This window comes from Corythoichthys intestinalis, chromosome 11 (assembly GCF_030265065.1).
Source record: "Corythoichthys intestinalis isolate RoL2023-P3 chromosome 11, ASM3026506v1, whole genome shotgun sequence".
Lineage (NCBI taxonomy): Eukaryota > Metazoa > Chordata > Actinopteri > Syngnathiformes > Syngnathidae > Corythoichthys > Corythoichthys intestinalis.
The window spans coordinates 33,323,367-33,338,750 of NC_080405.1; the positions used below are offsets into that span (position 1 = coordinate 33,323,367).

Below are 15,384 nucleotides of genomic sequence, written 5' to 3' on the forward strand. Positions count from 1 at the left end.
AGCAAGTCAACACTTTCCATTGTGTGTCAATGCATGAGAAAGTCCTCTCGGGCTGACTCATTGGTTTCCTACAAGTGAAAACCTTCCTGCATTAATAACCATTCTCTCCATGCAGTCTTGCCTCTGCTGCTGGTGCTATGGAACTTCGACACTGGATGAACGAGGTTCTGGCCCAGGTTGGAAGGGCTCTTGCAATGGCAATGGACTAGATCGCTCCAGCTCCCGCTCCAGCCAGAAATACACGAGCTCCTCATAAACACACATGCACACTTAATCTTTTAATCTGCTTCATTTTTTTGTAAACCCCATGCAACTGTTTGCAATGACAACATATGGGATAGCAGAGTTACTGTAGGTAGAAGGTTTTATGACTTGAAGACTGAACTGGACGCAAAGAAATCCAAGGATCAGCCCAAACTGGACTTGCAGAGGGATGACACCAAGGCTTTCATCATCCCTTCACATTTCACACCGTGGCTTCGGAGAATGAATATTGCTCAGTGGACACTAAAAAGAATTATAAAGACACGTGAATGTCTGTACAGGAATATTTCATGCTAAATTGCAGATGCACAGTAACCTTGATGTAAAAAGCTGCCATACCATACAATGTTGCCCAAAGGTATTGGCACCCCTGCAATTCTGTCAGATAATGCTCAATTTCACCCAGAAAATGATTGCAATTACAAATACTTTGGTAGTAATATCTTCATTTATTTTGCATGCAATAAAAAACACAAAAGAGAATGGGGAAAAAATTTAAATCATTATCATTTTACACAAAACTCAAAAAATGGGCCGGACAATAATATTGGCACCCTTTGAAAAATCATGTGATGCTTCTCTAATTTGTGTAATTAACCGCACCAGTAACTTATCTTTGGCACATAAAAGGTGGTGGTAATAACTAAATCACACTTGCAGCCAGTTAAAATGGATTAAAGTTGACTCAACTTCTGTCCTGTGTCCTTGTGTGTACCACATTGAGCATGGAGAAAAGAAAGATGGCGTCTGAATGAAAAGGGACTCTATGGTAGGATACATAGGAAGACCCCACTTCTGACCCAGAGACATAAAAAAGCCAGGTTGGAGTTTACCAAAACTTACCTGAGAAAGCCAAAAACGTTTTGGAAGAATGTTCTCTGGTCACATGAGACAAAAGTACAGCTTTTTGGGAAAAAGCATCAACATAAGAGTTTACATGAAAAAAATGAGGCCTTCTAAGAAAACACGGTCCCCACAGTCAAACGTGGCGGAGTTTCCCTGATGTTTTGGGGTTGCTTTGCTGGACTGCACTGGACTGCTTGACGGTGCGCATGGCATTAGGAAGTCTGAAGACTACAAACAAATTTTGCAGCATAATGTAGGTCCCAGTTTGAGAAAGCTGGGCCTCCCTCAGAGGTCGTGGGTCTTCTAGCAGGACAATGACCCAAAACATACAAAAACAACTAGAAAATGGTTTGACAGAAAGCACTGGAGACTTCTAAAGTTGCCAGCAATGAGTCCAGACCTGAATATCACAGAACACCTTTGGAGAGACCTGAAAATGGTAGTTTGGAGAAGGCACCCTTCAAATCTCAGAGACATGGAACAGTTGGCCAAAGAAGAATGGTCTAAAATTCCAGCAGAGCATTATAAGAAACTCATTGATGGGTACCGGAAGCGGTTGTTCGCAGTTATTCTGTCTGAGGGTTGTGCTACCAAGTATTAGGCCGAGGGTGCCAATACTTTGTCCGGCCCATTTTTGTAGTTTTGTGTAAAATGATAATGATTAATTGTTTTCATTCTCTTTTGTGTTTTTTCATTGAAAGCGAAATAAATAAAGATATTACTACCAGAGCATTTGTAATTGCAATCATTGTCTGGGAGAAATTGAGCCTTATCTGACAGAATTACAGGGGTGCCAATACTTTTGGCCAGCACTGTAAGTTAAAAAACATAACTATGCTGAAGCTTTTTATAACTTCCAATAGGAAGCAAAGTGTGAAAATATGATCTATTTACTCTAGAAATGCTAATCATGCTTCTTTAACCTAAATGGAATCACTATCTAAAACTAGGAAGTCTTTATGTCCATGTGCCTTTAACAACGCAATTTACCAGAGGAAATGTGATATCACGCTGCTTGATGTGGAGGACAACTACAGTGGTGTGGAAAAAGTGTTTTGTCCACTCAATTATTTATTATTTTTTTTTTGCATTGTTAAACTCAAATGTTTTCCATTATCAAACACGTTAGTAAAAGACAAGATTAAAAAAAAGTGCAGTCTTTATTCTTTGTATTCTTTATTTTTCCATCATTACTAAACAAACATGCAACGAATAAAGATAAAAGATCTCATGAGGGGACCAACCGCTTTTTCCACACAACTGTATTTGAATGTACCAGATAATAGTCATTTTGTGACAGAAATGGCTAAAATAATTATTCAAGCCCTGTTTGTTTAAACTGTTTATGAAATGGTATCTTACGACAGTGTCTGTTGCAAGGCAAAATTTGTTAAAATGGTCCTCATGTGGTGAGCGGCCACTGCATTGTTGCTGTCACTGTGACTGCCTGGTTGCCCCGTAAGTCACAGCAGGAAATCACTTCAAAGAAACCAATTTATAAGCTCTTTTTAATGAGTTGCGAAGGACTGCGATTTATTTTTAAGAAACACTTTTTCGCTCATGTTTATACATCTTTATGGAGCATATTTTTCTATATTCGTCATACTATAAAATATATTGTGTGGACTGGAAGTCATGTTTTAAAGACTTACTAAATAGCCGTAGCAAGAGTGTCCTGAACCCTATGGACAAAGTAGGTAGAAGACATGGATGGTACACATCAATGAAATGCAAATGTGATAAAAGTGCCGACACTTCTACAAGATATTGGAGTCGTCTGTGGTTTTTTTTGTTTTGTTTTTTTGTCCAGATTTGATATCATGATGTCAGTGTTTGATGGTAGCATCCGAAGTGGACTTGTGAGAGAAAAGTTCTCCCACACTCATCTAATTATGTCTTTATTTACCTTCTTTGTGCACTGCATTGTTGGACGATAAGAAGCGCCTTTGCCCAGCTGTTACAAAAAGTTTAGCAGCATTTTTAGAAGAACAAATGACTGTGGTTCAATCCCTGATTGGATAATTGTGCTAAGCAGGTGCTAACTTCCGTGCATTTAAAAATAGAAGCTACTCTATTAAACGTGACATAAATTCACTGCGTAGTTCAGTTTAATCTGGCGTGTCATTTGGAGAAGTGGAAATATATTTATTGAGCCAATGAGAGCCACATGGATCTTACTTCCTTTTTGGGATTTTGAAAGCACCAATTCATCCATGCAACTCCCATTTCCACAATGGCCTCACCCATTCTGCCCCATCAGGACCAAAACTTGTTGTGTTTACTTTTGTCATTCTAGTGACATGTCTCACTAAAGAAGGCGGAAATAAGTATTTTAAAATTGCTGGTTTTTGCAATATGGATTTCAAAGTATACGTAGTTTAGTGATTGTTGTTGTTTTTTTTTTTCTTTTTCATAATCTTTTTGCAGTGGTCTCCAAACTATTCCACAAAGGGCCACAGTGGGTGCAGGATTTCATTCCCGCAAAACAAGAGAACACCTTTACATCAATCTGGTGTTTTACAACTATAATCTGTTAAATTGCAGTTATGTGCTGATTGTTTTAGCAGCAACCTTATTGGTTTAAATGTCTGTGCTCAATCGGTTGCAACAAAAACCAGGACCCACAGCAGCCCTTGAGGACCAATTTGGAGACCCTTTCTTTAGGGGTTGTTTCTACGACAACGAGGGTGACAATGCAAAAACCTTTCCAGCGAGCCCTATCGTTTACAGGGCGACAGCGTTGAGGGGGACTGAAAACGCCTTCCAGAGCGGAAATCTTGATAACGCTCTCCTCTCGTCGTCATGGTCTAGACAGCAACTGACTTTTGTACTCCGGAACAGTATGTGGCAATAATGCTCCAACGTATTTGTCAGTCAAGGGGGTGAAGATACTGATCATGTCAGTGCACACGGACAGTCCAACAGTGTATGAAAACATATAACGTAGCGACCTTGTACACGGCCTAACTGCGTTCAACATTATTCAAGAATTATCAGTGTATCATTCATTCATTCCATATCTGTTTTAGAATCCAAAATCGGAAAATGGGTAACGAATAAATATAATATTACAGATAATAAAAATAAGAACCCGTTATTCATTTTCTGATTTTGGATTCTAAAACAGATATGGAATGAACTAATGATACACTGATAAAGAATCTTGTCAACTATTCACTACTCTAATTGCAGAAACTCATTTAAAGCATATAAGAATATTATTTGACCAGGACAAAAGAGAAAACATCACAAGGGAATGGTCACATGCAGGAATTAAATTTTGGTGGTGATGCCAACTGCACATTCGGAATGCATACTACATCAGCAAATTGGAGTTTTCATGCACTTTTGCGCCTCCATGTGCAGGCAGTTTCTCCAACACCTAATGGCCGTGTAAATGCGGAATTAAAATAACGGTAAAACGCCACTTTTGCGTTACTGTGTAAGATCATTGTCGTGAAAACATGGACTTAGTGGTTAAATTTTTGTTTAAGTTAGATACGGGTGTTTTCTTATTTTACTGGTGGTATTGAAGTGTTGCCACTGCTTAAGAGTGATCCAAGTAAATTATTTGTACAAATACCACTCTTAGTGAGGCCACATTTTTTGTATAAACTGTATAAACCAAACACATGAATGTTTTATGTAGCTTTTTCAAAACTGTTTCAAAAGCAGTTTTCGACAGATTTTTTTTCTCTTTTTTTTTTTACAGTATACTGTATTTATTGCAGCTTTGTTGTAGTACCTCATGTCAAGAGTTAGCTGTCAGAGTGTGTTCAACTGAAGGTGGGGAATTTTTAGCATGAAACTGGAAATTATAAGAAAATATTAAACATTGCGATTGGTTTTAACAATATCAATATAATTTTCACTTTAGCTAGTAAGAAACATAATCCAAAAGCCTCTGGATGTTGTGGGGCTATCGTGGTTGACATGCCTCTACAATATGCGTGGACATCGGGGACAGTGCCTCTGGATTTGCAGACTGGGGTGGTGGTCACCCTTTTAAAGAAGGGGGACCGGAGGGTGTGTTCCAATTATAGAGGGATCAAACTCCTCAGCCTTCCCGGTAAAGTCTATTAAGGGGTGCTGGAAATGGGGGTTCGTCAGCAAGTCGAATGTCGGATTCAGGAGGAGCTGTGTGGTTTTCGTCCCGGCCGTAGAACCGTGGACCAGCTCCACACCCTCGGCAGGGTCCTCGAGGGTGCATGGGAGCTCGCCAAACCAGCCTACATGTGTTCTGTGGATCGGGAGAAGGCGTTAAACCGTGTGCCTCGGGGAGTCCTGTGGGGGGTGCTCCGGGAGTACGGGGTACCGAACCTCTTGGTAAGGGCTGTTCGGTCCCTGTACGACCGGTGTCAGAGTTTTGTCTGCATTGCAGGCGGTAAGTCGGAATTCGTTCCCAGTGAGGGTTGGACTCCGCCAAGGCTGCCCCTTGTCACCGATTCTGTTCATAATTTTTATGGACAGAATTTATAGGCGCAGCCGAAGTGTTGAGGCGGTCTGGTTTGGTGACCTCAGCATTGAATCTCTGCTTTTTGCAAATGATGTGGTGCTGTTGGCTTCATCAAGCCGTGACCTCCAACTCTCATTGGAGCGGTTCGCAGCAGAGTGTGAAGCGGTTGGGATTAAGATCAGCACCTCCAAATCCGAGACCATGGTCCTCAGTCGGAAAAAAGTGGAGTGCCCTCTCCGGGCTGGGGATGAGAGCCTGCCCCAAGTGGAGGAGTTCAAGTATCCTGGGGTCTTGGTCGCGAGTGAGGGTAGGAGGGAGCAGGAGATCGACAGACGGATTGGTGCAGCATCTGCAGTAATGGGGACTCTGCACAGGTCCGTAGTGGTGAAGAAGGAGCTGAGCCGAAAGGCAAAGCTCTCGATTTTCAAGTCGATCTACGTTCCTACCCTCACCTATGATCATGAGCTGTGGGTCGTGACCGAAAGAACAAGATCAGGGATACAAGCGTCCGAAATGAGTATCCTCCGAAGGGTGCCCGGGCTCTCCCTTAGAGATAGGGTGAGAAGCTCGGTCATCCGGGAGGGCTTATTTTTAAACAAGAATAAAGTAGCAGTAGAATCATGCTTGACTTTATTAAATGCTTCATTGAGTTAATCGACTCATATCCATTTGGAGCTGCTGACTTACACACAATGAGTTGCCACGGCAACTGTTCAACAAGTTAAACGATGATTGATGCATGCGGAACTTCTGAAATTTGTGACTCTGGCAAGATCAAACACATTCATCTGTCAATCATCGTTAACTTTAATAAACAACTCCAGTGCACGTGCACTGCCTGTCTGACGAACAAAGAGCAGGGAGAGGGAGGGAGAGAGCGAGCGAGAAGGAGACTAAGCGATCGGCTCAGGACCGCTCATCTGTATTGTTTTTTTTATTGTAAAAACATCTGCAATGGACTGAGGGCGCGAAGCTCAAAGCGCAAAGTAGCGAGGGATCATTTTATAGCGACCACATCGCTAAACTTTCTTATGTCGCTCAACTTTTGGAAACTTCCTGCCCTATCAGAGCAATTTTTGTAGTCGTGTAAATTGGCCTGCCGGTTAATGGATGAATAATTTTGCACTTCTTTGAAATTAGTTATTTTCAAGCGCATATGAGCTTAAGGTTTACAAAACAATAAATAATAGACATTGTTTTTATAGATGCACACGGTAGTTATCTTCCATTGCAAGCTCAAATGGGAAATGTTTGAGGCATTACGATAAGGAAGTGTTGCTTGGTAAAATATGACATAGGTCCTTGGCCATAAAAAAAATTTAAAAATGACAAGCCTCTTATAGTCTTATCCAATATACAATTCTTTTTTTGAAAAGTTGGACAGTTACTCCTTGGACGCTAACAGCAAGACGTCGCTCCTGGTTAAATGCTGTTTCATTCTGGCTCCACCTCAGGAGATGCCCATCAAAGATGTAGATTAGGCATTTAAAAGGCCTCTGAGTGCATTAATACACCAAACATGAAAAGAAAACAAAAAACAGTTGGAACTGCATATGTAATTCCCATTTTTTGGAAACAATAATTCCAAAGTTCGATTTGCCGCAAGCCACACATGCGGCCATACATTTTTTATTTTTTTTATACATGTAACCAACAGTGGGACATTCATGTTAAAACCCAAATATCTTAACTGGTATTGTGGATGCTTCACTACCATCATTCTTTTTAGGCCTCTGTCTTGGCGGCTCAAGACACATTCTTCAGCTAATTGATAGCTTAAGATCCAAAGTTTCCTTCAGATGTCAAACACCTCTTCAAAAGAACAGATGAGAACATTTTTTGTTCCAAGAATCACATCAATGCTATGTTATAAAAAAAAAAAAAATACCAAAAAGAATGATTGTCTTGGTGTAATTGAAGAAATTATACTCGATATATGTGAATACATTACCTTTCACTGCATTGTTACGTTTAGGGTCATTTCATTCATTGTTATTTTTTGCCAACTGTATAAAACTACACTACATAAATAAGACATACTGTATACACAGGATCATATGTTGATTTCTTTGGGCTGATGGTCTTCATTCCATGGGTTCCTCCAGCTTCTCTTTGAACTCATTTACTTTTTCCTGAAACCAAAGAAAAGATTCATTTGCAAATCATATGAAAATATTAGTTGTGCCTGAGCATATGCTTGGGTATGTGTGGGTGTGTGTGTGTGAGGGGGGTGTATATCCTCCAGTTGGTAGCTTCTAGTTTAAACTACAGTATCAATTCATAGGTTGCTCGGTCCCTATTCCACGTAAAACTGTAATGACCATTTATGCCATCTATAACTTGCAAATCTGTTATATTCGGTTTATATTTATTTGGAAAGTCATTACTTTGCCCCAAGCTCACATGCCACAAGTAAATACCTTGACTTGTAGGGTTTATAGCTAAAACAAATGTGATTCAGAAATGATCAATGTGTCCTACCACTGCTTTTAATTCTGAATGAGGCAGTTTTGACTTTGAGGCTTTTCCAGGAAATGTTTGAAAAAGTTATGTATTTTGTTATATATAATAGAAATCTACTCCAAAATATATATATATATATTTTTTTTAAACAAGTCATGTTTGTGACTTTCTAAGATGGACTCATTGAGCAAAGATCGCTAATTGTTTTCAAAAACAAATCGTTGAGGTCATACAGATAATATCATGCAGCTTTGTGACTATCCCAGCCTCATCAAAGTACGTACTTCCAAACCCAACAACATCAAAGTGTGCCTTTCCATACATTGGACTTGTGATGTGACATTCCTGCCAAGCAGCCCCAAATCCCTCAAAGATCTGAAGAGCTCACATTTTGGATCAGACTTTAAATGTTCTACAAGAAAGAGCCTGTCATGACTAGTTGTGGAGTGGAATAGTTTATTAAAGATGAAAGTTCTTGAGAAAGGCACATGGAGGCTATGTACCGTGTGTACGGCTGTTTTGTATAATGTTAATCCATTTAGTTTTCACACCACTAACTACTACAACACAATATATTTAAAAAACAACATTCAACTAATGTTCTCATTCACAGAAATTCAACTCTCAGTGCCTGCACGTACAGTCATGTGAAAAAATTAGGACACCGTATGGAAGCCTGTGGTTTTTCTAACACATTTGTTCATATGGATATTGAATATCAATTTTAACAATCTTGAGAGATTCAAGTAATAGAATCAAACAATTAAACTGAAAAAAATATTTTTTAATAACTTCACATAAAATGCAATTTCTATTGAGGAATAAATTAGGACATCCCCACATTCAATCCTACTTAAAATGGCTAAAATCACACACAGGGGTATCAGGTGCACAAGATTAGAACATAATTACCCAGTGTTTTGAAGGAGCCTTGGCTTATTTAAACCTCACATTTAGTTTGGTGTGCCCCTAACTGTTGAAGTGAAGGAAAAACACTATGGTGAAATCAAAGGAGCTGTCTGGAGCCTCCAGAAAGAATATTGTCGACGCTTTTGAGTCTGGTAAGGGATTTTAAAAGATTTCAAAAGAATATAAAATCAGCCATTCCACCGTCCGGAAAACAGTTTACATGTGGAGGACAATCTTCAAAACAACTGCCAACATTCCCAGGTCTGGCCGTCCAAGCAAGTTCACCCCGACAGCAGACCGCAAGCTGCTAAAAGAAATCTCCAAAAACCCTAAGATGTCATCACGGAACCTACAGCAGGCTCTTGCTACTGTTGATGTGAAAGTGCATGCCAATACAATCTGAAAGAGACTTCACAACTTTAGCCTTCATGGGGGGTGTGCAAGGAGGAAACCTTTGCTCTCTAAGAGGAACATTAAGGCCAGACTAAAGTTTGCCAGAGTGAATGTAGACAAAGACCAGGACTTCTGGAATAATGTTCTTTGGACAGATGAATCTAAAATTGAATTATTTGGACACCAGAACAGAGGACATGTTTGGCGTGAAACCAATACAGCATTCCTGGAAAAGAGCCTCATCCCAACTGTGAAGCATGGAGGTGGAAGTGTCATGGTTTGGGGATACTTTGCTACAGCAGGACCTGGCCAGCTCACCATCACAGAATCCACCATGAATTCTATCATCTATCAGAGGGTGGTTGAGGAACATGTGAGATCATCTGTGGAAAAAAGTTAAAGCTGAAGCGAAACTGGACCCAGCAACATGACAATGACCCAAAACATAGCAGTAAATCCACCAAGGACTGTCTGAAAAGGAAGTAATGGAGAGTCCTGGAATGGCAGAGTCAAAGCCCAGATCTTAATCCCATTGAGATGCTGTCGGATGACTAGAAACGGTCTGTACATGCAAGAAACCCCTCAAACATCTCACAGCTGAAAGCATTCTGCATTGAGGAGTGGAGCAAACTCGCTTCAGACTGATGTCAAAGACTGGTAGATGGCTACAAAATGTGTCTCACTGAAGTTATTTCAGCCAAAGGGGGTAACACTAGCTATTTGGTGGTAGGGTGTCCTATTTTTTTCCTCAGTTAGAATATGCATTTTTGTTGCCATATTTGGTTTAATGAGTAAAACAATGTTCATTTTTGTTGTTTACCTGCAATTAAATCAATATAGAACTGAATATTTAATGAGATGTCCTAATTTTTTCACATGACTGTATACTCCTTTATTTAATTCAAACTTTAATAGGTTTTACCTATTTAAAACAGTACAGTTAAGTCAGGAAGCTGTAATACAATATTATATGTTTTCAGGAAGATGTCATCCATTTTGTCTTGTCATTTAGAACAAGTCTAAAACATGCCTAATACAGTTAAGTCAGATTATTTTTAGATCTTTAGATCTTTTAGAGTTAGATCACCTACTTTTCCAGAGATAAAGAAAAACAAGATCAGACATTGATATGTGAACATTTCTTAATAAAGAACTGAATATTTAATGGGGTGTGTAATTTTTTCACATGACTAAGTCAGACGAGTGAACCATTGTGCATGTTACTCATCCAGTGATTACTATAGTCAGTGGAGCTTCATAAAACATAACTTTTATATTCTTGATAATTTTATTGAAAAATAACTTAGAGCAAAGAACAAAATATTCCAGTATGTGAAATCCATCCATACACAGTGAATTTTACAGAGTGAGAGAATGCAAAATTGAACGTCTCACATTAATGCTGCAACTATTCGAAAATTTAAGTATAACTGTTGAATTGATGTATAGTATGTATGTTATAAAAATGTTTTCTGTAAACCAATTTGTGTAGTTATTTGATTCATAAAACATGTTGTTGGGGCATTGCTGACTAATCGTGGGTGTACTCACTTGTGCATGGTTTGGGTATGTACAGTATATATAGAAATATACATTCAACATACTGTACATAAGTACTGTATTTGTTTATTATAACAATAAATCAACAGGATGGCATTAACATTATTATCATTCTGTTAAAGCGATCAATGGATGGAAAGACTTGTAGTTCTTAAAAGATAAATGTTAGTACAAGATATAGAAATTTTATATTAAAACCCCTCTTAATGTTTTCGTGTTAATAAAATTTGTAAAATTTTCAATCAAAAAATAAACTAGTAGCTCGCCATTGTTGATGTCAATAATTACACAATGCTCATGTGGTGCTTAAACCCATAAAATCAGACGCACCCAAGCGCCAGCAGAGGGCAACAAAACACCAAAAAACACAAGTTACAAGTGAACATTACACTGTGCTATCATTTTAATCTATTTGAGCGGGGCATGTGCGTTAAATGCGTCAAATATTTTACCATGATTAATTTAAAAAATTAAATACCGCTCGTTAACGCGATCATTTTGACTGCCCTAGTTTATATTCTTCGTTGATGAGGCATTAATACTTAGCACAGAGCACTAAGCTATTTAGCGATAGTGTCTAATAAGCGTCCTTGTATTGTGTTTTGGTCAAGCATATTGGCACTTGAGTTCTTGTTAGATAGAAAAGTTGCCTCATTTCTTTTTATAGAAAAAACACACACATACACCCATTCATATAACACTTTAGAGCAGGGCTTTTCAACGCTGGCCCTCAAGAGCCCCTATCTAGCTTGTTTTCGATGTCTCCCTCCTCCATCACACCTGACTCAAAAAATCAGGATCGTTATCAGGCTGCAGCAGCTGATGAGCTGATCATTTGAATTGGGTGTGTTAAAGGAGGGAGACATGGAAAACAAGCTGGAGCTGCCTACCCCTGCCTAGTCTCCTTTCAACACAATCTCCCATTCAAACAGTAAATGGACTGTGAATAAACTTTGATAACCCCTTCTGCACAGCTTTAGAAGTTGGATTATAATGAATAACTGTTGGCTACAGAAAACTGATTCATTACAGTCCGTCTCTTCCTTATTCTATTTTAATATTTAGTGTGCTAACAGAAAATAAATAAACCTTTGATACAATATAGATCAGCATCTTGCCTACAGGGGAAAAAAGTCGATTAACAGCAACATTTTTTTTAATTTGAATGAACAAGACTGTCTGATTCGTGTACTGAGAAATTCTTTTCATGTTTTACAGTCATGTGAAAAATTAGGACAGCCCATTAAATATTCAGTTCTTTATTAAGAAATGTTTACATATCAACGTCTGATCTTGTTTTTCTTTATCTCTGGAAAAGAAATTAAATTTGATTGCAGGTAAGCAACACAAATTGACATTGCTTCACTCATTGAACCAAATATATCAACAAAAATGCATATTCTAACTGGGGGAAAAATTAGGACACCCTACCACCTATATCCCCTTTTATCCCCTTGACTTCAGTGAGACGCTTTGTAAGCCATCTACCAGTCTTTAACATTGGTCTGAAGAAAGTTTTCCCCAGTCCTCAACGCAGAATACTTTCAGCTGTGAGATGTTTGAGGGGTTTCTTGCATGTACACCCCATTTTAAGTCACCCCACAGCATCTCAATGGGATTAAGATCTGGGCCTTGACTCGGCCATTCCAGGACTCTCCATTTCTTTGCAGCCAGTCCTTTGTGAATTTACTGGGGGGTTTTGGGGTCATTGTCGTGTTGCAGGGTCCAGTTTTGCTTCAGTTTAATTTGTTTACGGATGATCTCACATGTTCCTCAAGCACCCTCTGATACACGATAGAATTCATTGTGGATTCCATGATGGTGAGCTGGCCAGGTCCTGCTGTAGAAAAGCATCCCCAAACCATGACACTTCCACCTCCTTGCTTCACAGTTGGATTGAAGTTATTTTCCCGGAATGCTGTATTGGGTTTACACCAAACGTGTCCTCTGCTCTGGTGCCCAAATAATTCAATTTTAGATTAATCCGTCCAAAGAACATTATTCCAGGAGTCCTGGTCTTTGTCTACATTCACTCTGGCGAACTTGAGTCTGGTCTTCATGTTCTCCTTGGAGAGCAAGTGTTTCTTCCTTGCACACCTCCCATGAAGGCTAAACTTGTCACTCTTTCTGATTTTAGAGGCACGCACTTTCACATCAACAGCAGCAAGAGCCGGCTGTAGGTCCCGTGATGACATTTTACGGTTTTTGGAGATTTCTTTTTGCATCATGCGGTCTTCTCTTGGGATGAAAGTGCTTGGACGGCCAGACATGGGCATGTTGGCAGCTGTTTTGAATGCCCTCCACTTTTAGACTATTTCCGGACAGTGGAATGGCTGAATTTTTATTCTTTTGAGATCTTTTGAAATCCCTTACCAGACTCATAAGCATCTACAATCTTCTTTCTAAAGGCGTCAGACAGCTCCTTTCATCTCACCATGGTGTTCTCTCTCACTTCAACAGTCAGGCAGTCAGTCACTGTTGAAAGTATTCTGCGTTGAGGAGTGGGGCAAACTTTCTTCAGACCTATGTCAAAGACTGGTCGATAGCTCCAAAAAACATCTCACTGAAGTTAAGAGGTTAAAAGGGGGTAACACTGGCTATTAGGTGGTAGGGTGCCCTAACTTTTCCCTCAGTTAGAATATGCATTTTTGTTGTTATATTTGGTTTAATGGGTAAAACAATGTTAATTTTTTTGTTTCCCTGCAATTAAATCAATATAGAGCTGAATATTTAATGAGGTCCTATTTTTTTCACATGACTGTATACTCCTTTATTTAATTCAAAACTTTAATAGGTTTTACCTATTTAAAACAGTAAAGTCAGAAAGCTGTAATAAACTATTATTATTATTATACTATTATCTTTTTTCAGGAAGAAGTCATCCATTTTGTCTTGTTATTTAGAACATGCCTAAAACCAAGTTCAAGTTAAATATTGAAGTTAATTTGCAAAAAAGTGCCATTTATTCGATTACTCGTTGACTGAATCGTCGATTAGTCAATTATGAAAATAATAAATCATAAATAATAAAGTTGTAGCCCTAGCTGACTTTATGCAGTTTACGTTTATAAAGTTTTACCTCAAAAGTGTTGAGAACATGCTGGCAAACATCTCTGAGCTCAGTCAGGCCTCTCCTCAGAGGCTCCACTGCTGGAGTTCCATCTGAATAGAAAAACAGCAGGTACGTGTAAGGATATGACCACCCACAAAAAACAAACAAACAAACAAACAAACAAACAAACAAAAGCAAACTGATGAGCCTGGTACTGGTATACAGCATAAAGTTTCTATACTGTTCACTTGATTCGGATGCAAATACTCCAAAAGCTAAAAATTAGCAGTGGCGCACATCTTGCTCAAGTCATTTCAAATCCATCATGACTGTTTTTGAACCAAAAATATAAGAATTGGATCTGTTTCAATATTTATGGGACTGAATTGCGGTTGGGTAGCAAAGATCTTGAACACAAGAGTGACAGTTGGCAACATGAATTTATTTTTTCATAGTCATGTTCAGTTTTTCTTCATTGAAACCAAATGCCTTTGCTTCAAAGAATGCAGTCAGGACTTACTAAAAGCATAGAATTTATCATGACATCATTTGCAGCCATACCATTTGTTTTACAACAAAATTCAGTTGAGAAAATAAAATTACGGATGCAATCTGTCTCTAATCAGTTTTAGTCAAATCAGAATGCATCTTCCAGTAGAGGAATTCCAGTTAAGTGTGAAGGACTCAGAAGAGCATTCTGTATAAATTTAGTAAGACTCTTTTGAGGGCATCTGCAAGTATTTTACATTGAAAAAATATTAATATTAAAAGAACATTTTCAAACTTTTTGTACTGTTTATGTGTATGTACACGTATATTGTATGGTTTTTACAGGTCTCACGAGTTTTACCCTGGAATTACTACAAATGATCAAAAAAAAAAAAAAAGAATGGGGGGGTGGTGAGTACAATATATATGTTTGCTACCTTGCACAACTTGGAAGTTAAATTTTGAAATCCTTTGTAGTATCACCTTAATTTATTAGTTCACCTTATAGTTCCTGGTCTGGTTCAGAAGATGAATGAATGAACACAAAAGACATTATACAAACTACAAAATGAAGCATAAGAGTAATAAAGAAATGTGGCTGCAAAATACAGCAATCTAAATGTAGATGTCAAAGGGGGGGGGGGGGGGGGGATTAGAATGTGTAAGAAAAAAAAAAACGTATCCTAGTATAACGTAAGTAAAAAGTAAAAGTTCACTGACTGACTCATTTTGAGAGTTTCATATTACAAGAGTGACAAAATAATATCCAATAAACAAGGCACATGCTTCCTGCTCCTGGAGAGGTCACTGTTCAGAATTTGCTTGAGGGCATGAATTCTCCAAGAATCCGTTCCTTGGGCCAAAAGGATCAATCGGTCTCTGTTTTGTGGAGCTAATGAATTTGATGAATATACTTGAAAAGAATATTTTTGTATTTTAAGAGCAGTCATTG

General features: G+C 38.6%; 2 protein-coding genes across 4 annotated transcripts in view; one reads left to right on the forward strand and one right to left on the reverse strand.

Annotated features, from left to right (window-relative positions):
* Positions 1 to 3,204, forward strand: part of LOC130924237 (endothelin receptor type B-like) — a 19,934-nt gene extending 16,730 nt beyond the window's left edge. The window contains exon 8 of the mRNA XM_057850663.1: positions 116 to 3,204. Coding sequence (XP_057706646.1) covers positions 116 to 256 — 141 coding nt within the window. The 3' untranslated portion in view covers positions 257 to 3,204. The remainder of the gene's footprint in view (positions 1 to 115) is intronic.
* The window catches only part of polr1d (RNA polymerase I and III subunit D), a 22,761-nt gene that overhangs the window by 5,567 nt on the left and 1,810 nt on the right, over positions 1 to 15,384 (reverse strand). Inside the window, exons 4-6 of one of the 3 annotated variants that reach the window (XM_057850678.1) lie at positions 13,971 to 14,053; positions 7,607 to 7,698; positions 7,030 to 7,378 (exon numbers count right to left, since the gene is read on the reverse strand). In XM_057850678.1, coding sequence (XP_057706661.1) covers positions 7,651 to 7,698; positions 13,971 to 14,053 — 131 coding nt within the window. In that variant the 3' untranslated portion in view covers positions 7,030 to 7,378; positions 7,607 to 7,650. Of the gene's footprint in view, positions 1 to 7,028; positions 7,699 to 13,970; positions 14,054 to 15,384 lie in introns of those variants that run through there. The other 2 variants (XM_057850679.1, XM_057850677.1) reach the window with 2 other exon arrangements.